Source organism: Anguilla rostrata, chromosome 13 (assembly GCF_018555375.3).
Source record: "Anguilla rostrata isolate EN2019 chromosome 13, ASM1855537v3, whole genome shotgun sequence".
In the NCBI taxonomy this organism is placed as follows: domain Eukaryota; kingdom Metazoa; phylum Chordata; class Actinopteri; order Anguilliformes; family Anguillidae; genus Anguilla; species Anguilla rostrata.
In genome coordinates this window covers 4,381,589-4,403,766 of record NC_057945.1, presented here as the reverse complement: position 1 = coordinate 4,403,766, position 22,178 = coordinate 4,381,589, and the positions used below count along the sequence as shown (strand labels likewise).

Below are 22,178 nucleotides of genomic sequence, written 5' to 3'. Positions count from 1 at the left end.
CTCTGTTGGCTGGCTCTGACAGGAAGTAGGCCTCTGTTGTCTGATTCTGACAGGAAGTAGGCCTTTGTTAGCTAGTTCTAGCAGGAAGTGGGCCTCTGTTGGCTGATTTCAGCCAGAAGTTGGGCTGTCTCATCAGGCTGGCAGGAAGTGGGCCTCTCTCAGCAGGCTGACAGGAAGTGGGGCTCTCTCAGTAGGTTGGCAGGAAGTCGGCTGATTCCAGCAGAAAGTGGGCCTTATGTGCCTCTTGTTCTCTCGCTCAGGGAAGCCCTGGCCCCCGTGGAAGAGATGGAGAGCCTGGTACCCCCGGAAACCCCGGCCCCCCCGGACCTCCAGGACCCAACGGACCCCCAGGCCTCGGCGGGGTGAGTGGCAAAAGAGAAGAGAGCAGAGGAGGAGAGCAGAGGAGAGGAGAGGAGTGGTGAGGGAAGGAGAGCAGAGGAGAGGAGTGGAGAAGAGGAGAGGACAGGAGGTGCAAGGAGAGGAGAGGAGGGGGGTGAGAGCAGAGGAGAGGGCAGGACAGCAGAGGAGAGGGGAGGGGAGGAGAGAGGGTTCAGGCTTATGAGGGAACATTCCCGCTGTGTCATGGCTGAGAGTCAGAGAGGAGTCCTGAAGAAGACTAGCACAGCAAGAGCCTGAGAAACAGCAGGGAAAGAGTTCTCAAACAGAGTAACAGCAGGAAAAGAGTCCTCAAACAGAGAGAAACAGCAGGGAAAGAGTCCTCAAACAGAGAGAAACAGCAGGGAAAGAGTCCTCAAATAGAGAGAAACAGCAGGGAAAGAGTCCTCAAACAGAGAGAAACAGAGAAAGAGTCCTCAAACAGAGAGAAACAGCAGGGAAAGAGTCCTCAAACAGAGAGAAACAGCAGGGAAAGAGTCCTCAAACAGAGAGAAACAGCAGGGAAAGAGTCCTCAAACAGAGAGAAACAGAGAAAGAGTCCTCAAACAGAGAGAAACAGCAGGGAAAGGGTCCTCAAACAGAGAGAAACAGCAGGGAGAGAGTCCTCAAACAGAGAGAAACAGAGAAAGAGTCCTCAAACCGAGAGAAACAGCAGGGAAAGGGTCCTCAAACAGAGAGCAACAGCAGGGAAAGAGTCCTCAAATAGAGAGAAACAGAGGAGGGGATAGACATAAAAGCTAGGGAGAAAGAAAGGGAAGAGGAAACTGGGTAATTACTGGTGGGAGAGAGATAAAGAGAGAAATAAAGAAAAGCTTTTGACATTTAAAAGCCACATCTTAGCAGATGTATTTACAAAACCACCAAATATGGAAAAATAAAAAAGAAAGAAGAAAAATTAATATTTAAATCAAAGGCAGATCGAAAGGGACAGACTGATGAGGGGAAGAGAGAGAGAGAATGAGCAAATGAGAGACAGACTATGAGGGACAGACAGATTGGGGGAGAGAGGGGGAGAGAGAGAGGAAATGAGAGAATGAGACAGTGAGAGAATGAGAGAGAGGGAGAGGTACTGACAGTAAGGCGGTGTGGGGGTTTTCTGGGAAGACAAGAGTCCCTTTGTAAGCAGAAAATAGATGAAATAAAAACAGCAGAGCTCTCTCCGTCACATCCGTTATTCCTGACCCCCCCCCCCCCACCCCCCCACCCCGTGGAGGCAGGGAAAGGATCAAACCATCTGCTAGACCTCACTGGCTTTCTTCCACCATCAATATCACATATTATTGTTTTTACTATCAGTTACTATTCTTATTATTATCATCACTATCAGTTATTATTATTCTTATTATCACTATCAGTTATTTTTATTCCTATCATTATCACTAACAGTTATTATGTAGCACTACCTCTTAAGGGTAGATTGAGGATGGAACTCTGCATGAGTTTAATTCTATAATATGAGCGGATATGGCTGTACGAATGCTTTTTTAAACTATGTTCAGGGTCACGGTGCGAGAAGCAATAATGGTTTAAGATAAACAGTTACAGAGAGACACGGGCTCTCGGGGGGGATGGGGGGGGGGGTTAGGGTAGCTAACCATCGCCTGTTGTCTGACTGTGCGCCGAGCGAATCGCTCTGCTGCGCTAAGCCTGTGGATTTATGATTGACGGTTGTCCCCGTTTCTTCCCCTTGCAGAACTTTGCCGCTCAGATGACTGGCGGATTTGACGAGAAGGCCGGAGGCGCGCAGATGGGAGTGATGCAGGGACCGATGGCAAGTGCAGCGGCCCGCCGCGGCGTCATGCTAACACCGCTAACCGCGCGCGAGACAGGAAGTGGAGATTCTCTGGGATTCCGGTTTCACCTCCTGCTGCGGCAGGCTTCCGCTGGGCCGGTCCTGCTGTAGATGGTGGCCTGTGTGTTAAAGCCACGATGGCACCTCAGGAGAATGCAAAATCAATGGGTTTTTTTTTTTTTAACACTGCCACCCTGTGGCCAGGAGGAGAAACTGCAGCAGCACGGGGACTGAACACACATGGGTTCACAGCACGCTTTTCTTCAGACTCCCGAAAAACGGAAAATATCTCGACGGAGGGGTACGACCCGGCGAGAAGGCCCGGCGGGGGGGAATCGCGATGCGCACCGAGAGCCCCCCAGATGCATTTCGGCTGAGCCGCAGAGTCAGCCGGGCCCACGGACGCTGGGACACACAGAGAGCTGCGGTGCTGGAGGGGGACGGCCTGTTCATTCTGGAATGCACTACTGAGTCCCGCACCCCCACATAGACTCCGGGAGGGGCGGACGGACAGCCCCAAACTCCCCATCGCCCGTTCGCTCGATAATAAGTTTAATGAGTAAACCACCCGTTGGGAAAGAGGAACTGATGGAAAACTAATGAAGTCTATGGGGATGACAATGGAGGGCTGGTCATTAGAAGGCTTGACTGATGGTCTTTGGCATGTTAAAAGGTTCCGGCTCTGGCCCTTTTTGCAGTTTTGGGGAGTTTCTCGTCACCGCTGTGTGGCCCCTGCTCGTTGAGCGATGAGGCAGGAGCCGGTCTGGGCTGAACACTCCGTTTAATGGCTGCTTTCTCTCGGGGGTGGGGGCAGCCCTAAGGAACTGTAATGGAGATTCATCTGTGACAGACGCCTCCCACCCGCTGAGTGCGTCCGGGGGTCACCAGGTTTCTCCGACAGGGACAGGCACCTGAGGGGCCACAGGACCCACCCAAGGCCCCACCCCTGCCCCTTCAACCCCGCCTCGCCCGCCCCACCCCGCCCTGCTCGGCTCGCTTCAAAGAGACGCCAGAGAGTTGGGCAGAAACGTCTAATTACGGTTCATGTCAGGATGCAATGAGTCAAGTGGAGGAGCCAGAGAGGGAGACCCCCTCCCTCAGCAAATCAGCAGCTGCTGGGTCTGACCCCAGGGCTGGAGAGAGAGAGGGAGAGGGGGAGAGAGAGAGAGAGAGAGAGTGATGGGGAGAGAGGGGGAGTGGGAGAGAGAGAGGGAGAGGGGGAGAGAGTGAGGGGGAAGAGGGAGAGAGTGAGGGGGGAGGGAAGGAGAGAGGGGGGAGAGGGAGAGAGTGAAAGGGGATGGGAGAGATAGAGGGTGAGGGGGGAGAGAGAGAGGGGAAGTGGGAGAGAGGGAAGGAGAGGGGAAGTGGGTGAAGAGAGGGAGAAAGAAAAGAAGGAGGAGGGAGAGAGGAAGAGAGATAGAAAGAAAGGGGAAGGGAGAGACAACGAGAGAGGGAGAGAAAGTTCTAGACAGATAGTGGGAAAGACAATGTTGAAAAGAGAGAAAAAAGAAAGCGGGGAGAGTGGAGGGAGGGGAGGATGGAGGGTGAGCGAAAAAGAAAGAGGGAGACAAAAGGAGAGACAGTAGGGGGGAGAGAGAGGGATAGAAAGAGAGAGGAAGCTTGATTATGGCTGAGGAATGCTCCTGGTTTATGGTCCTGACAGATGGCTGCTGTTTCTCTGTTGCCCTGGGGGGTAAAGAGGGCAATATGCTTTATGAGTTTGGGGGGGGGGGCGGGGTGAAAGAGCAGTTAAAAAAAGGAGGAACACCCAGAGAATACCCATGTGTACATACACGAGTGGAGTTCATGTTACTAAATGAAATTGACGGCCTGTATGCGACTGATTAATGTGTTAAAATGCCTACCTTAACAGGTTGGTATCCCAGTTTTCTGTTTGTTTCTTACGCTCCTGTTCTCTGTCTCTCTCTCCTCCTCTCACCCCAGGGCCCCATGGGACCCCGAGGCCCCCCAGGACCCACCGGAGCCCCTGTAAGTATCTCGCGCTAAAACGCGCGGCACAGAGACGCTCATTAATGAGTTAGCGCCCCCGTTGGTGAGCAGAGACGGTGCGCTTGGTCTGATGGCTTCCATCTGCCCTCGGCTGCACCTGTCTGTCCAAGAGCTCTGAAAATCTTGATTAATTTGTCTTTTCGCACCTCTGAGCTCCTTCAGGTGCGCTGGTAACCTCGCCTTCTAAAGACACAGCTCTCGGGCTTCAGGGTTCAGCTTTCAGGGTTACGCACAACAAAAGCTCCAGCAGAACTTTCTAGAACCAAAAAGAAGCTACACCATTAATTTTCTAAGTCTGTCTCCCCCAGCATGTTCTCAGGGATTTCTGCCTGATTGTAAAACCTGGACTCAACCCTTTAAACTTACATAATAACACACACAACCTGGCTCCAGCAAATACACACTCAGACTGCGCGGGAGGCAGCTATATTTACACGCACATGCACACACACGCGCACGCACACACGCACACACACGCGCACACACACACACGCACACACACACACGGACATACACGCACACACACACACACACACACACACACACTCACTCACACACAAACACACACACACACACACACACACTCACACATACGCGCACACACACACACACACACCCACTCACACACACCACACTCACACACACACACACACACACACACACTCACACACAACACACACTCACACACACACACACACAAACACCACACTCACACACACACACACACACACACTCACTCACACACAAACACACACACACACACACACACACAAACACCACTCTCACACTCACACACACACACACACACACACACTCACACACACACACACACACACACACACACCTCTCTCCGCGGCAGTCAGACTCTTTTATCTCCCAGCTGAAAGCTGCAGGGCTGCTTCCAGTCCGGGCAGACGGCTGACACCTGATGGTTTTGGGGTTTCCCCCCTCCCCCCCTCCCCCCCGCTGTAAACACACAGCCCTGCACCTGAAGCCCGGCAGCCCGGGGCCTCAGAGCCATTACGGCTCAGGTATGGCAGGCAGTCCTGTCGGGACACGACGCGGCGCAGATTTTTGGGTTCGGGTTAGGGCCGCTCTCCTGCTCGCCTCTGGAGCTCGCCTGCGAAATTGTAGAGAAAACGTGAGCGTAATTCGGCAGGGTGGGCGTTCAGGGGGATTTTAAAAGAAGAGCGTAATTGTAGGACGCTGTCCCCCCCTCTGTGTAATTCTGGTCTGGTCTGGTTCTCATGCTGTGTTTTGTATACAGCTACACGTTCAGTGGCTATATATACATTGCCTGAGAATTGCACCTGGCTTGTAGGGAAGCATCAAGGGCCTGAAAATAGCATCTGCTGAACCTTTTGCATTTTTATATGAAGACTGCTGCTATTGGCACATCAGAAAAGCGGCTAATACTGTTAGGCTAAGACTGATCTCTGATGTCTTTCTTACAACCAGGATTACTTCATGTCACCTGTAATCTTTATGTTTAAAAATGTGAAGTATAAAATGAAAAAAATTGATCCTGATTTTAAATAATATGCTGAAGATGCAGATAATAATAATAATAATAATAATAATAATAATAATAAAGAGGTAAATCATTTTAGACTACCCTCTACTGTACTCTCAGTAAAGAATGCAAACAGCACACATGTACACATGTACACTGTATACTGCATTCTTAGCTTAATGTCAGCAGAAATGAAAACAAAGCTAATCCTTTGCTCTCTGCCGGCAGGACAGATTCAGGGTTAGGGTTACTGACAGATTCAGGGTTAGGATTATTGCCAGATTCAGGGTTAGGGTTACTGCCAGATTCAGGGTTAGGGTTACTGACAGATTCAGGGTTAGGGTTACTGACAGATTCAGGGTTAGGATTATTGCCAGATTCAGGGTTAGGGTTACTGCCAGATTCAGGGTTAGGGTTACTGACAGATTCGATTCAGGGTTAGGGTTACTGGCAGGTTCAGGATTAGTGTTACTGACAGATTCAGGGTTAGGGTTATTGCCAGATTCAGGGTTAGGGTTATTGCCAGATTCAGGGTTAGGGTTACTGCCAGATTCAGGGTTAGGGTTACTGCCAGATTCAGGGTTAGGGTTACTGCCAGATTCAGGGTTAGGGTTATTGCCAGATTCAGGGTTAGGGTTATTGCCAGATTCAGGGTTAGGGTTACTGACAGATTCAGGGTTAGGGTTACTGCCAGATTCAGGGTTAGGGTTACTGCCAGATTCAGGGTTAGGGTTACTGCCAGATTCAGGGTTAGGGTTATTGCCAGATTCAGGGTTAGGGTTATTGCCAGATTCAGGGTTAGGGTTACTGACAGTTTCAGGGTTAGGATTATTGCCAGATTCAGGATTAGGGTTACTGACAGATTCAGGTTTAGTGTTACTGCCAGATTCAGGGTTAGGGTTACTGACAGATTCAGGGTTAGGGTTACTGACAGATTCAGGGTTAGGGTTATTGCCAGATTCAGGGTTAGGGTTACTGACAGATTCAGGGTTAGGGTTACTGCCAGATTCAGGGTTAGGGTTACTGCCTGTTCTGACACACAGTGTGTTTTGCATGCTGTGACTCTGCTGACTTGCGTGTGGGTCAGGGGTCATGTATGAACAATGAAGGAGTCACACGTGTGAACACTGTCACAGACTCAGCAGGTTAATTAACTGGTTAATTAAGATTGTATGTGTCACATCTTTAGCAGGTTAATTAACAGGGTAATTAAGCTGGTATGTGTCACAGACTCAGCAGGTTAATTAACTGGGTAATTAAGATTGTATGTGTCACATCTTCAGCAAGCTAATTAACAGGGTAATTAAGCTGGTATGTGTCACATCTTCAGCAGGCTAATTAACGGTAATGAAGCTGGTATGTGTCACATCTTCAGCAGGCTAATTAACAGGGTAATTAAGCTGGTATGTGTCACATCTTCAGCAGGCTAATTAACAGGGTAATTAAGCTGGTATGTGTCACATCTTCAGCTGGTTAATTAACAGGGTAATTAAGCTGGTATGTGTCACATCTTCAGCAGGTTAATTAACAGGGTAATGAAGCTGGTATGTGTCACATCTTTAGCAGGTTAATTAACAGGGTAATTAAGCTGGTATGTGTCACATCTTCAGCAGGTTAATTAACAGGGTAATGAAGCTGGTATGTGTCACATCTTCAGCAGGTTAATTAACAGGGTAATGAAGCTGGTATGTGTCACATCTTCAGCAGGTTAATTAACAGGGTAATGAAGCTGGTATGTGTCACATCTTCAGCAGGTTAATTAACAGGGTAATTAAGCTGGTATGTGTCACAGATTCAGCAGGTCAATTAACAGGGTAATTAACATTTTATATGTGACGGCTTCAGCAGGTTAATTAACAGGGTAATTAAGATTGTATGTGTCACATCTTCAGCAGGTTAATTAACAGGGTAATTAAGTTGTGGACTTTCTAGATAAAGTATGGACCATATGTTGTGTAGGTAGCTGGTGGGTCCTATGGTTGTGGTCTTAAATTTGTATTATTATGCTATGTGACTGGAAAGTCCGTGTCCTACGTGCTTTTATAAACTGGTGTTATGCAATCCTATGTGGGATGGACCACTTATATGCTGTGACACAAAAATAAAATTAATTCATTCATTTAGTCATTTATTAATTCATTCAGTCAATAAGTCAGTCAGTCAGTCAGTCATAGTATAATTAAGCTGCTCTCTGCCACAGCTTCGTTAGGTTAATTAAGGCGTGGTCAGCTCCAGACTGAGCCCAGTGCAGTTTTCTGTGCCCTCGCGCTGCTGATTGGTCCGTAGCCTAACCCTCGCCCCTCTTTTCCCATCAGGGCCCGCAAGGTTTCCAAGGCAACCCCGGAGAGGCTGGAGAACCTGGCACATCTGTAAGTGTCTCTCCTCCGCCCCCCCACCCCCCCACACGAGCAAACAAGCAACTCCTGCGCCAGGCTAATCCCCCCCCCACCCCCCCCCCCTCCCATCCCCGCTGGGCTCAACTCGTTCCGGCACCTTCTGCCTGCATGCCTCGAACCCTTCCGGAAAACATCATTACCTTCAATTACAGTCAAAGCCCTGCGTGCGTTTGGCAGGACCCCGTCCCGCCAGACCCCCACGGGGTCCAGGTAGCAGCTGAACGCCAGGCTGGGACGAGGTCCAAATATATGATCATAAGGATCATCCACCTGTAAATCTGTGTGCTGCTGGGCTACACCTGCCCCCCCCCCCTTCACCCCCCAGGGAGGAGGAAGACTGGTGCCAGATCTGAGCCCTATGGGTACACACAAACACACACACACACACGGACATGCACGCAAGACCAGAGGGGTTGCAGACAGCAAACACCGACACCTGGCACTGTTTTGCGTGCGACATGCAGATCACCTTCAGTTCTGTGCTACATTCCAAAGACAGGACAACTGAGATCTGCTAATAAATGCGAAGCTGTTTCAGAAAGCTCGCAGTTACCGAGGTGTTAGTTTATTGCACACACGCATACTACAGCTGGGTTATCTCCCTCAATAATTATCCATTATACTCTCTGCTTGATACTTTAGTGCTGTGTGAGCTGTCCCTTGTAATTGTACACAGCCTGGAGTGGAGTGCTCTCCTAATGATGGGACCTTCCTGAACACGCTGGGAGTATTTCCTTCACTTTACTGCCCCCTGGTGGCGGTGGAAGTGTAAGAGTCTCTCTTTTCTCCCCTGTCTGATAATAGGGACCAATGGGACCCCGCGGGCCACCTGGACCTTCTGGAAAACCTGGAGATGACGTGAGTCTCAGTTTCCTCGGTAACAGTTTCCATCACTGTCCCCAGGAGGCCTGAAAGCCGTCCAGCGCTGGAAAAAGTGTCCTTTCGTGTCCTGAAAAACAGAGCTTCTCATATTACAGTACATCTCTGTGTCCTCACGAAAAACAGAGCTGCTCATATTACAGTAAATTACTGTGTCCTCATGAAAAACAGAGCTGCTCATATTACAGTACATAACTGTGTCCTCACAAAAAACAGCTGCACATATTACAGTAAATTACTGTGTCCTCACGAAAAACAGCTGCTCATATTACAGTAAATTACTGTGTCCTCTCGAAAAACAGAGCTACTCATATTACAGTAAATTACTGTGTCCTCACGAAAAACAGAGCTGCTCATATTACAGTAAATTACTGTGTCCTCTCGAAAAACAGAGCTACTCATATTACAGTAAATTACTGTGTCCTCACGAAAAACAGAGCTGCTCATATTACAGTACATCTCTGTGTCCTCACGAAAAACAGAGCTGCTCATATTACAGTAAATTACTGTCCTCACGAAAAACAGAGCTACTCGTATTACAATAAATTACTGTGTCCTCATGAAAAACAGAGCTGCTCATATTACAGTACATCTCTGTGTCCTCACAAAAAACAGCTGCTCATATTACAGTACATCTCTGTGTCCTCACGAAAAACAGAGCTGCTCGTATTACAGTACATCTCTGTGCCCTCACAACAAACAGAGCTGCTCATATTACAGTAAATTACTGTGTCCTCACAAAAAACAGAGCTGCTCATATTACAGTAAATTACTGTCCTCACGAAAAACAGAGCTGCTCGTATTATAGTAAATTACTGTGTCCTCACGAAAAACAGAGCTACTCATATTACAGTAAATTACTGTGTCCTCACGAAAAACAGAGCTGCTCATATTACAGTACATCTCTGTCACGAAAAACAGAGCTGCTCATATTACAGTAAATTACTGTCCCCACGAAAAACAGAGCTACTCGTATTACAGTACATAACTATGTCCATAAAAAAACAGAGCTGCTCCGTTATTACTGTTGGGATTAAGAATGTAGACCCCAACTTTATATCATTTGATGAGCAAATGACATGTCATTACATCACCTGTATAATTACTCCATCGAATCCAATGAAGCGAGTTCAGCACTGTCCACATAAGCACTGTCCCTCCCCTCTGTTCTCATGTGAGCTGCCCAGCTTTGTCCCTGCTGATAGAGCCAATCACTGATCATTACTGTCCCAGATCATTACTGTCCCTGTTACTGCCCCTGATCATTACTGTCCCTGATCATTACTGTCCCTGCTACTGTCCCTAATCATAACTGTCACTGATCATTACTGTCCCTGCTACTGTCCCTAATCATAACTGTCACTGATCATTACTGTCCCTGCTACTGTCCCTAATCATAACTGTCCGTCTTACTGTCTCTGATCATTACTGTCACTGATCATGAGTGTCCCTAATCATTACTGCCCCTGATCATTATTGTCACTGATCATTAATGTCACTGATAATTACTGTCACTTATCATGACTGTCACTGATCATTACTGCCCCTGTTACTGCTCATGATCATTACTGCCCCTGTTACTGCCCCTGATCATGACTGTCCGTCTTACTGTCTCTGATCATTACTGTCACTGATCATGAGTGTCCCTAATCATTACTGCCCCTGATCATTATTGTCACTGATCATTACTGTCCCTGATCATTACTATCACTAATCATTACTGTCACTGATCATTCATGTCCCTGATCATTACTGTCACTGATCATTACTATCACTAATCATTACTGTCACTGATCATTCATGTCCCTGATCATTACTGTCCATGATCATTATTGCCCCTGCTACTGTTCCTACTGATTACTGTCACTGATCATTACTGCCCCAGATCATTGCTGTCCCTGTTACTGTCCCTGATCATTACTGTCACTGATCATTACCGTCCCTGCTACTGCCCCTAATGATTACTGTTACTTATCATTACTGCCCCTGATCATCAATGTTACTGATCATTACTGTCCCTGTTACTGCCCCTGATCATTACTGCCTCTGATCATCACTTTCACTGATCATTACTGCCCCTGATCATTACTGCCCCTGGTCATTACTGTCCCTGATCATTACTGTCAGTACTGTTACTGATCATTAGTGTCCCTGATCATTACTGTCACTGATCATTACTGTCACTGATCATTAGTGCCCCTGGTCATTGCTGTCACTGATCATTTGTGCCACTGATCATTACTGTCCCTGATCATTACTGTCACTGCTCGTTACTGTCCCTGATCATTATTGTCACTAATAATTACTGTCCCTGATAATTACTGTCCATGATCATTACTCTCAGTACTGTCGCTGATCCTTACTGTCCCTGATCATTACTGTCACTGATCATTAGTGCCACTGATCATTACTGTCCGTGATCATTACTGCCCCTGGTCATTGCTGTCACTGATCATTAGTGCCACTGATCATTACTGTCACTGCTTGTTACTGTCCCTGATCATTACTGTCACTAATAATTACTGTCCCTGATCATTACTCTCAGTACTGTCCCTGATCATTTTCCCCAGCAGTCCACCCTTATATTCATTATATTCTACTTTTACCGTAACGGTGACTGACTTTCCTGGGCTCTCTACGTTGCTTCCTGTTCCGCAGTACACTCCATGCCAGTGCCAAGAATGTGATGTGTAATGCTTGTATGTTCTTAATATCTGAACTTATGAAGTAGGTTTGATGTGCCTTCATGTTGCTATGTTCAGTTCAGTCAATTAGTTTGAGAAATACATCATGCATTTATTTAGTTGAGAACACATTTAGATTTAATAACATAAAGATTCTAACAAATCTTATGAAATTTCTCAGTGCCGGTGCTGTTCAATATTGGTACTTCATGGAAAATTTATTTTTTCTGGAATTGCAATTTTTATTTCAGCCTTTCGATGGTGGATTAATGTAACCTTTTTCCTTTTAATGCAGTTTCCACCAGGGGGCACAGTGTGTTTGGGCTTAACTATACTGTCATGTTAAAGAGCCTGTATTGAAATGAAAAATACATCAACCAAATTCTAATGGCCTTCTTCTAAATGCCTTTTCTCTTTGTACTTATTATATTGACAATAAGTTTTAAATGGTTTTATTATGACTGAGAAGCAATATAACCCCCCCCCCCCCCATATCTCTAGGGTGAAGCTGGAAAGCCTGGAAAAGGTGGTGAACGTGGACCTCCTGGCCCTCAGGTACTGTCTGTCCTTAAGAAAACATGCACGACTACAGCAGCGAAAAGAAGTTAAAATGACTTAATTGAAAAATGCAAGATTGTGTTATCTAGTAACACGAGAGACCTTTTTACAGTTCTGTTTACAGCTGTGCAGTAACTCTTGTACCCAGAGACAGGGATTTAGGCTGGAGTGATCTCCATCTACAGCTTTCTGTTTATGTCTCTCTCCTTCTCTCACTCTCTCTCTCTCTCTTCTGCTCATCTTTTAGGGAGCTCGTGGATTCCCAGGAACTCCCGGTCTTCCTGGAATCAAGGGACACAGAGTGAGCATCAACCTCATGCTCATTTATTCAGTTTCCTCATTGATTGTTCAGTTCCTTTTCCAGCTCATCTATTTAATCAGATCTGCTGCCAGTTTGGTAAAAAAAAAAAGCATGACATAATTCTTCACATTGATGATTATATAAAAGCAATGGGTAAATGGTTATGTATGTTATTCAGTATGATGCCTTCTGACCAGTTACTGTGCACATGTAGCATTCCAAGCAGCATTAGCAGTTGGATTCATTCTGTAGACATTCTTTCTTACTTGTTACATCATAGTTTCCCATCAGGCCTCTGCAACATTGTAACTGTCCTCCTTCTGCAGGGATACCCAGGTCTGGATGGTGGCAAGGGAGAGGCTGGTGCTGCAGGTTCCAAGGTAGGACTTTCCAGATGCCCTTCCTGGTCCTGTCACTCACAGACAGCTGTTATCTCTGACTGCATCTCCACATCACATTGATTATCTTTGGCAGCACATGGATGGGTGTCCGTTTCATTTGATAGCTGAAGTGCTTTGCCTGAATTTCTTCTGTGGAATATCCAGCCATATCTGTCTTTTTCATTCTCTTTTCCTATCACTTTTCACACGTTGGCCATCAATTTATCTCTCTGACCAATTTCCCTCTCTCTCTCTCTCTTTCTCTCCCTCCCTCCCTCTCTCTCTCTCCCTCCCTCCTTCCCTCTCTCTCTCTTTCTCTCTCTCTCTCTCTCTCTCGCTCTCCAGGGTGAGGCAGGTTCTTCCGGTGAGAGTGGTGCTCCAGGACCAATGGTAAGTGCAGCCAGAGTCTTCCGGAATCATCTGGAATTATCTGCACATACATTCACACCAGAACTCTGAATACTGTATGCTTCTTTGGCAATTTTGACCCTTTAAAACAGATTAAATAAGAATCATCAGATTCTTATGTCAAACTGAAAGAGCCAAATGCACAAATGCCATATATTACATCATTATTACATTGTCTTAAAAACAAGTAAGCACCTGTGTTTTGTGGAATAGTTTGGATGTAAGAAGAACAGTTTTATCATCACCAACATTCAGGACTAACCACTTTTTGTGGTATCCGTCAATCACCTGCAAATTAAGGCCTTGAGGACGAGGTCTGTGGATTCCTTAGCCAGTCAATGACTGAAATTAACCACTGGTGCAGAGAACACCTCGAAAACCAGCAGACACTGTAGCCCTCCTGGACTGGAGTTAAACCTGCAGACACAGCACCCCCTCCAGGGCTGGAGTTAAACCTGCAGGCACTGCGGCCCTCCTGGACTGGAGTTAAACCTGCTGACACAGCACCCCCTCCAGGGCTGGAGTTAAACCTGCAGGCATTGCGGCCCTCCTGGACTGGAGTTAAACCTGCTGACACAGCACCCCCTCCAGGGCTGGAGTTAACCTGAAGACACTGCGGCCCTTCAGAACTGGAGTTAAACCTGCAGACACTGCGGCCCTCCAGGACTGGAGTTAAACCTGCAGACACTGCAGCCCTCCAGGACTGGAGTTAAACCTGCAGACACTGTGGCCCTCCAGGGCTGGAGTTAAACCTGCAGACACTGCGGCCCTCCAGGACTGGAGTTAAACCTGCAGACACTGCGGCCCTCCAGGACTGGAGTTAAACCTGAAGACACTGTTGGACACCTGTGACGGACAGACAGACAGACAGACGGACATCCTTTTGTTCTTAGGCCTGTACATGTGAATTCTTGAAATTGTAGTATAATAGTTAATGAACCGGTTAGTACACTGGCGTTTTACCCTTGAGCAGAGTACTTAACCTGCATTGCTTCAGTATATATTCAGCTGTATAAATGGATGCAATGCAAGTTCTGTGTAAGTCACTGTGGATAAGAGCGTCTGCTAAATGTCTGTAATGAAAAGTGTTGAAAGCGATGCTTTCTCAAAGCAGACACACATAGCGGCTATCACACATGGAGCTCATGTTTCCTGGAGCCCCCATATTGCGTATGACATCATACCGGTCTCTGTGTTTCATATTTATTTCTCTTCTCGTTGTCTGTAGGGCCCCCGTGGCCTGCCTGGTGAGAGAGGTCGTCCTGGACCTTCTGGAGCTGCTGTAAGTACCGCCCCAAATTTGAACCCGGCCGCCTCGTACACCCTCAACTCAGTTCCCCACGCTACAGTCCACTTACCCACCCCATATACCTTCAACTGAGTTCCCCAATCTACAGTCCCCTTACTCAGCCCCATACACCCTCAACTGAGTTCCCCAATCTACAGTCCCCTTACTCGCCCCATACACCCTCAACTGAGTTCCCCAAGCTGCAGTCCCCTTACTCACCCCATACACCCTCAAACTCAGTTCCCTAATCTACAGTCCCCTGACCGGTCAGATCTATCAGTTCCCTTACCGGGCCAAATCTACAGTTTGAGCCTTTTCACCTGAAGGCCTAATTCCTCACCAAACCCAAGGGCCTGAAACTAATGCTGTTCTTCTAACTTAAACACAATCTTCATGGGACAAAATCTTCCCAACCTCTCTGGGAGTGTCCTTGGAATCAAACATCGCTTTCTGGGTGGCAGTAAAGATGGCACTTTCTGATGGCTAAATTGCCCTGTAGGCCAAATTATTTCTATTTCCACCTGTGGATTGAACCAAGCTTGCCAAATCATACTGGCCTCTACTGTATAGCTGATAAGTTTACTCTGGAATTAACTAAGTTGTCAGTGTTAGTGACTCTAATAGGAGCATATAGAAGCTGTACTTTGTGGAAATGAAACATGACTTATAGAGGGAGTGGAAGAGATCATATTACACAGCAAACAGCTCTGTTGTGACTCTGTTGTCTCTATTAAATCCAACATGCTTCAGAGCTCAGCATCTAAACATCTAAAAACCACTTACCCAACGCCACCGGCTAATCGCCACCTGTTTTCACCACCCTCCTCTCAGAGCATAGATAATTGTCATTATTCACGGCATTAATCTTCTCAGTTCAAGCTCCTATTTCTGAATCAACAGCTTCACGGCTGTATCAACACCACCAACCATATCCTCATTAAAATATGCCCTGGATCATAAATACCGCCACAGATTATGTACGTCCTCCAGATAGACAGCTGAATTTCCTTAACATTTTACCCTTTTAAGAGTTGGTCTTGCGGAATGTGGGTTCTAGAACTCCATTTCTTTCAATCACCAGTATTGATTGTTACATCGGCATTAGAATGTTCAGTTAAGAACATTCCAGGGTTTTGTCTGGCTCAAAACAGAGTTAGGTGGTGATGTTTTGTCCATCCAGCTTTACTGCCACCGTCAACTTGACGTGTCATCTCCCTAAATTTAGCTACGTTTAGAATTCAAAGTTCTGGTCTTCAAGAGACTGCCAAAATGAATTGAGATGTAAGCCATAAAAATTTGTATGTGTGACAAAAATGTAAAAATTGGAACTATTTAGATATTTATTGAAGGGTTTCATATTGCAAGTGCCAAATCGGGGGGGTATATCCTATACTGAAGAATTTACACATTGTAAGGGGGTCATTTTACAGTAATAGTGGTATTTGTAATATTTTGAAATCCATTTCATTTTTGTCACTCAAAACTTACGGTACAATATTCAACCTTTTAATTGAATCCACGCAAATGCCAGTTTACTGTATTTAAATTATTTTTATACAGTCACTCGAATAATGCTTGCACCATGTTTTTTGTCACTGGTATTATTTGTACCCTAAACAACATTAAATGTTTTTCAGAAGTTTATTTCTCAGTTCTATCTGCATAGAAAGGCAAAGACAGTGTAGATTAATAGAGTGGAATCCACTTAATTGCATGACAGATTATCACATAATTTGGGTATTCGCATAGAATTGCCAAATCCTGAACCATTTCCTATTCATTCCATTGTAAAGAAATCTCTTATGTTAAATTTTTACATTTATTTGATATTTTTACATATTTACATATATTACCTATTTGCATAAACCATAATGCATATTTCAGAAATTTTCATAGAAATATTACATTGCGCAATTATCTATTAATATATTTGGCAGATATGGCATATGTGGCATAAATAAAACATGTGACAAAATGTACAGGTTTCTGTTGAAAATAACTATGCCTGAGTGGCATGCACAGTCATCGACTCTCTTTTTCATCCTTTATGCAATTAAGCAGTAGTTCATTTAGTGTGTCTAAGTCTGCAAATAAACCTGAAAGCTGTCAAAACATTAAAAAAAACTTCAGTATCAGTCACTTAGGTGGCTTGCCAAAACACTTTGGCGACCTGTTCAAGATATTTCAGTGCAGGAAAAACCCTGCATCCTCATCTCGTATTTATGATCCTACGCCTTACAGAGTGAAATTTCTTCTGAAAATGAATTAAAGGGGTGCGAACACGTGCAGCAGTGTGGCAGGGGGTGTTCTGAGCTGTAATACAGGGGCAGAAACTCCTCTAATATGCCACGGAGAAAGGGAGGGGAGGTCAGGAGGAAGGCAGATCTGGTGAGGCTGAAGAATCTGTCAGATGGCTGATCTGTTCTCCCCTTCCTTCCCAGGGTGCTCGTGGTAATGACGGTTTGTCCGGCCCTGCTGGTCCTCCTGTAAGTATTCACACGCCAATGCTTATTATTATTATTGTTGTTGTTTTGTTGTTATTGTTATTATTATTATTATTATTATTATTATTATTACTGCTGTTGTTGTTGTTATTATTATTATTGTTGTTGTTGTTTTGTTGTTATTATTATTATCATTATTATTATTATTATTATTATTGTTGCTGTTGTTGTTATTATTATTATTATTGCTGTTGTTGTTGTTATTATTATTATTATTGTTATGATGATGCTGTTCATGGCGAGTACAGTAGTAGTGATCTTTGGTGCTTTAAGGAATGCAGATTGAACTGAAAGGGGCCCCTGGTGTGCAGGGGACTGAGTTCATTCCTCCTTCCTCTCTGCAGGGGCCCGTCGGACCTGCTGGAGCCCCCGGATTCCCTGGTGCCCCCGGGTCTAAGGTATGCAGCTGCAGTCTGTCCCGGTTGCTCTCTCTCTCTCTCTCTCTCTCCCTCTCCCCCTCTCTCTCTCTCTCTCTCTCTCCCTCTCTCCCTCCCTCTCAGAGAGCAGGGGAACTGTGTTTAAACCACAGCAAGGCAGGGGGATTCGGCAGCAGCCAGGGTTTAATTCCACATGAATAGCGAGGGCTTCAGAGCCGACAAAACAAATCTTTAGCCTTTTTCTCTGCGCTTGTACCACATGATTCAGTCACCGGGCAATTAAAGCTCAGCGTGGGGCAAGCTTCAAACGGCCGTACGACAGTCCTGCCAAAGGGAGCCAGCGAAGCTGGAGACAGGTGCTTTGAAAAGTGCCGTCTGTGTGGAAGATTTTAAAAGGGGTTTAAGGGGGGGGGGGGTTCACTCTCTTCTGTAAGCTGGGGACTGATTTATCCTGAGTGAGCAGCTGACAGACTGCACAGGCAGCATGTCTGCAGACCCACATGGGTGGCTGCAGATTGCCAAGGTCCCCAGACCCAGGGAACTCACTTAAGCTATTAGAGAGAGTCTGGGACTTGCTAATCCCTCAAATGAAGGTAAAGAACCAGAACCTTTTGGCAGGTGTGTGTGTGTGTGTGTGTGTGTGTGTGTGTGTCCATAATCCATAAAATGGTAAAACTATGTAGTCTGGAGAAACCGAGGCACTGGTTGCATAAATTGTGCATTCACTGCTGTCAGTACTGGTCATTGATCAGAATCTAGTAAGAATGACTCAACATTCCTGTAGGGCACCTGGTGAAGCTGGGCCACATTGTCAATCATCTTAGTCTTTTTCTCAATCTCTCAGCATTGTCCCCACAAGGCTGTATTACCCCGTCTCCCAGCACAGCACTGTCCCCACAAGGTTCTATTACCTCATCCCCCAGCTCTGTCCCCACAAGGTTCTCTTACCCCAGTCTCTCAGCACTATTACCACAAGGCTCTATTGCCTCATCTCTCAGCACTGTTACCACAAAGCTCTATTGCCTCAGTGTCTCAGCACTGTACCCACAAGGTTCTATTGCCCCATCTCTCAGCACTATTACCACAAGGCTGTATCACCCCGGTCTCTCAGCACTGTCCCCACAAGGTTCTATTACCCCATCTCTCAGCACTATTACCACAAGGCTGTATTACCCCAGTCTCTCAGGACTGTCCCCACAAGGTTCTATTACCCCATCTCTCAGCACTATTACCACAAGGCTGTATTACCCCAGTCTCTCAGGACTGTCCCCACAAGGTTCTATTACCCCAGTCTCTCAGCACTATTACCACAAGGCTCTATTGCCCCATCTCTCAGCACTGTTACCACAAAGCTCTATTGCCTCAGTCTCTCAGCACTGTCCCCAAAAGGTTCTATTACCCCATCTCTCAGCACTATTACCACAAGGCTGTATCACCCCAGTCTCTCAGCACTGTCCCCACAAGGTTCTATTACCCCATCTCTCAGCACTATTACCACAAGGCTGTATTACCCCAGTCTCTCAGGACTGTCCCCACAAGGCTGTATTACCCCAGTCACTCAGAACTGTCCCCACAAGGTTCTATTACTTCAGTCTCTCAGCAATGCCCCCACAAGGTTGCATTTCCTCAGTCTGTGCACTGTTACCACAAGGTTCAATTACCCCATTGTCTCAGCACTGTCCCCACAAGATTCTATTACCCCATTGTCTCAGCACTGTGCCTACAAGGTTCTATTGCCCCAGTCTCTCAGCACTGTCCCCACAAGATTCTATGACCCCATCTCTCAGCATTGTGCCTCTACTCCCCTATTTTCCTCTGTTGCCACGGTGACCGGTTAGCTTTGAGGGCAAAACGAGGAATCCTTTGGTGAAATCGAGAGAAAAGCTGCCCATTCTCCCTCTGTTCTCCTCTCCTTTCTTTGATAAATCCCTGTGACGCAGTCAGGGGGGTCTTTGGCTCATAATCCTGCTGTTGACAGAAGTTGGCTTAACTGGCTGCTTTGTAGATAATGAAATACACTGCATCACTCTGGCACTGGTGAAAATACGTGATTAAGTGAAAAACTTCTGTGCCTCTATATAGTGGATTTCCTTAATGTAAGGACTAACCAGTGCTAGCCAATGTTGATGCTAAGAAAGGGAATGGACTCAAGGAGGTGTATCATTCGCACGTGAATGAAACTGCACAGCGAGTGTGGGATTACCCCCAGAATGCACCAGAATAAAACTGCACAGCGAGTGTGGGATTACCCCCAGAATGCACCTGAATAAAACTGCACAGCGAGTGTGGGATTACCCCCAGAATGCACCTGAATAAAACTGTGCAGTGAGTGTGGGATTACCCCCAGAATGCACCTGAATAAAACTGCACAGCGAGTGTGGGATTACCCCCAGAATGCACCTGAATAAAACTGCACAGCGAGTGTGGGATTACCCCCAGAATGCACCTGAATAAAACTGAATAGCGAGTGTGGGATTACCCCCAGAATGCACCTGAATAAAACTGCACAGCGAGTGTCGGATTACCCCCAGAATGCACCTGAATAAAACTGCACAGCGAGTGTGGGATTACCCCCAGAATGCACCTGAATAAAACTTCACAGCGAGTGTGGGATTACCCCCAGAATGCACCTGAATAAAACTGCACAGCGAGTGTGGGATTACCCCCAGAATGCACCTGAATAAAACTGTGCAGTGAGTGTGGGATTACCCCCAGAATGCACCTGAATAAAACTGCACAGCGAGTGTGGGATTACCCCCAGAATGCACCTGAATAAAACTGCACAGCGAGTGTGGGATTACCCCCAGAATGCACCTGAATAAAACTGCACAGCGAGTGTGGGATTACCCCCAGAAGCACTGGAAGTAGTGCATTACATCATTCCCCTGAATGAATGTGGTATGCACATGCTCACATGCACACGCATCCAAAGTTAGGGCCAGAGGAATTCCATTCACCCGCTTTCACAGAGGGCGTGACCTCACCACCGTGTGCTCTCATTGGCTGAGGGCAGCAGTGGGAGGGGCTGGTCGCCAAACACAGTATTTACAGGAATGACTCTGCGCTGGCAGGGTTCCTTCAGTGCAAATCTGGAGCGTATTACGTGTTTGGCTGACATTGCTTTTTGCCGAGTGCTTCCAGGACTCCCCCAAATAAAACTCTGAACTATGACCCAGTCAACTGAAGTCTTAAAAACAATAATACAATTCTGGAAGCCCAAATTGTTGTTGGTAAATATTTTCAAATTACCGCATTAAAGCAATAAACACTAGTATGTTTCTTTTTTGTTTATTGCCAATTTTAATTTTGGAATAGATATTCAAAGTGTAAATTATTAGACTTTGTTCAGTTATTCAATCCACTTACTGGATTGAATAACTTATTCAGGCAAACCTACTAATATTAAGACCTGGGTCAAATGATTCATTGAACTATTTTAATCCTTCAGACACCAGAAAAATATTTTCCACGACCAAAATTATTCTGTCATTTGATTGCACCTTTGCTTAGTGGCACTTTTTGTTGACAGTTCTCAGGAGTCTGCAGTTTGTGTTTTAAAATCTTAACGGCATCTAAACTGTTAAGCATTTCAACTAAATATTTGACCAGGGCCGCCAATATTGTGAGTGTCCGTACGGATTTAACCCCTTCAGGATCATAACCCTTCAGGATCATTTAGCTCATTCAATTTCTCTGGCTGTGTCCAAATACGAAGTCAGCTGCCTTAGAAGGCAACATTTCAAGGCAGCGTTTTAACTATTTTCACTATTTTTCACACTTGTCTTTCGTAGGCATGCCCGAAGTTATCAAAAAATGCATTCTTCTAAGGTGCCTTATTTTGGTTAAATTTGAATTTGAATTTGATTCATCCTTCAGATGGAAGGGTATTCCATAAGTCTTCGCGATTTCCTCAGACTTCTCACTTCTGTTAAACTAATGGCGGCTCAAACCAGGGAAGCAGTGGAAATGTGAATATACAGTGAAGTTGATAATTTTTTGTAGTCACATCTAAAAGTACATTTTAATTGTTTAATACACTGGAATAATGTATTTAATGTTTTTAAACCTCAGTCAGTTTTCCCTGAACGAGCCAGCTTACTTGTTAGAAATCATGTCACTTTTCAGTTGAATAATGTAGCTAGTCTTAGCTTGGCTTACATACAGCGTACATACTGAAATCATGATAATCTGGTAAAAAAAAATAATTACTAAATAATTAAGTAGCTGAACTAGTGGCTAGTTGTGTAGTTAGCTGAACATAAAACTAATTTCGTTTTTCTCTTAAAAGAAGAACAGGAGAACTGCGGCTGCAATGACAGTATCCGTATTTATTTGTGTTGGAAAGTTAGTGTCAGTTGGAAAGTAAAAACCACATAGCTTTAACGGTAAACACTGATCTCGTATGGGTACGCGAACGCTCTGATGTCGTCCTGCCTTCAGAGTGCGTCCCAAATTTGTTGCCTTTTGAGGTTCCTTTACCGTTAGGATGCTACCTTCAGAGGGAGCAGCCTTCTAAGGATTCAGACAGCGAGGCAGCTGTCTTTGTATTGGGACACAGCATCTATCATGTCTGATTTGACATTGAGCTGGAATTCCTATTCTACTCAACAGAACATTACTCTGATTCCTGGCTTAGAGAGGCGGGACTTATCTGAGTACTGGTTTCTGATGTCACAATCAAACGTTATTCTC

General features: G+C 45.8%; 1 protein-coding gene across 2 annotated transcripts in view; it reads left to right on the top strand.

The window, feature by feature from the left end:
* col2a1b (collagen, type II, alpha 1b) overlaps positions 1-22,178 on the top strand; it is a 79,988-nt gene that overhangs the window by 13,012 nt on the left and 44,798 nt on the right. For both annotated transcript variants that reach the window (XM_064304373.1, XM_064304372.1), the window contains 12 exons: positions 261-362; positions 2,090-2,167; positions 4,133-4,177; positions 8,027-8,080; positions 8,912-8,965; positions 12,172-12,225; positions 12,476-12,529; positions 12,856-12,909; positions 13,255-13,299; positions 14,546-14,599; positions 17,047-17,091; positions 17,454-17,507. In XM_064304373.1, coding sequence (XP_064160443.1) covers positions 261-362; positions 2,090-2,167; positions 4,133-4,177; positions 8,027-8,080; positions 8,912-8,965; positions 12,172-12,225; positions 12,476-12,529; positions 12,856-12,909; positions 13,255-13,299; positions 14,546-14,599; positions 17,047-17,091; positions 17,454-17,507 — 693 coding nt within the window. The remainder of the gene's footprint in view (positions 1-260; positions 363-2,089; positions 2,168-4,132; positions 4,178-8,026; positions 8,081-8,911; positions 8,966-12,171; positions 12,226-12,475; positions 12,530-12,855; positions 12,910-13,254; positions 13,300-14,545; positions 14,600-17,046; positions 17,092-17,453; positions 17,508-22,178) is intronic.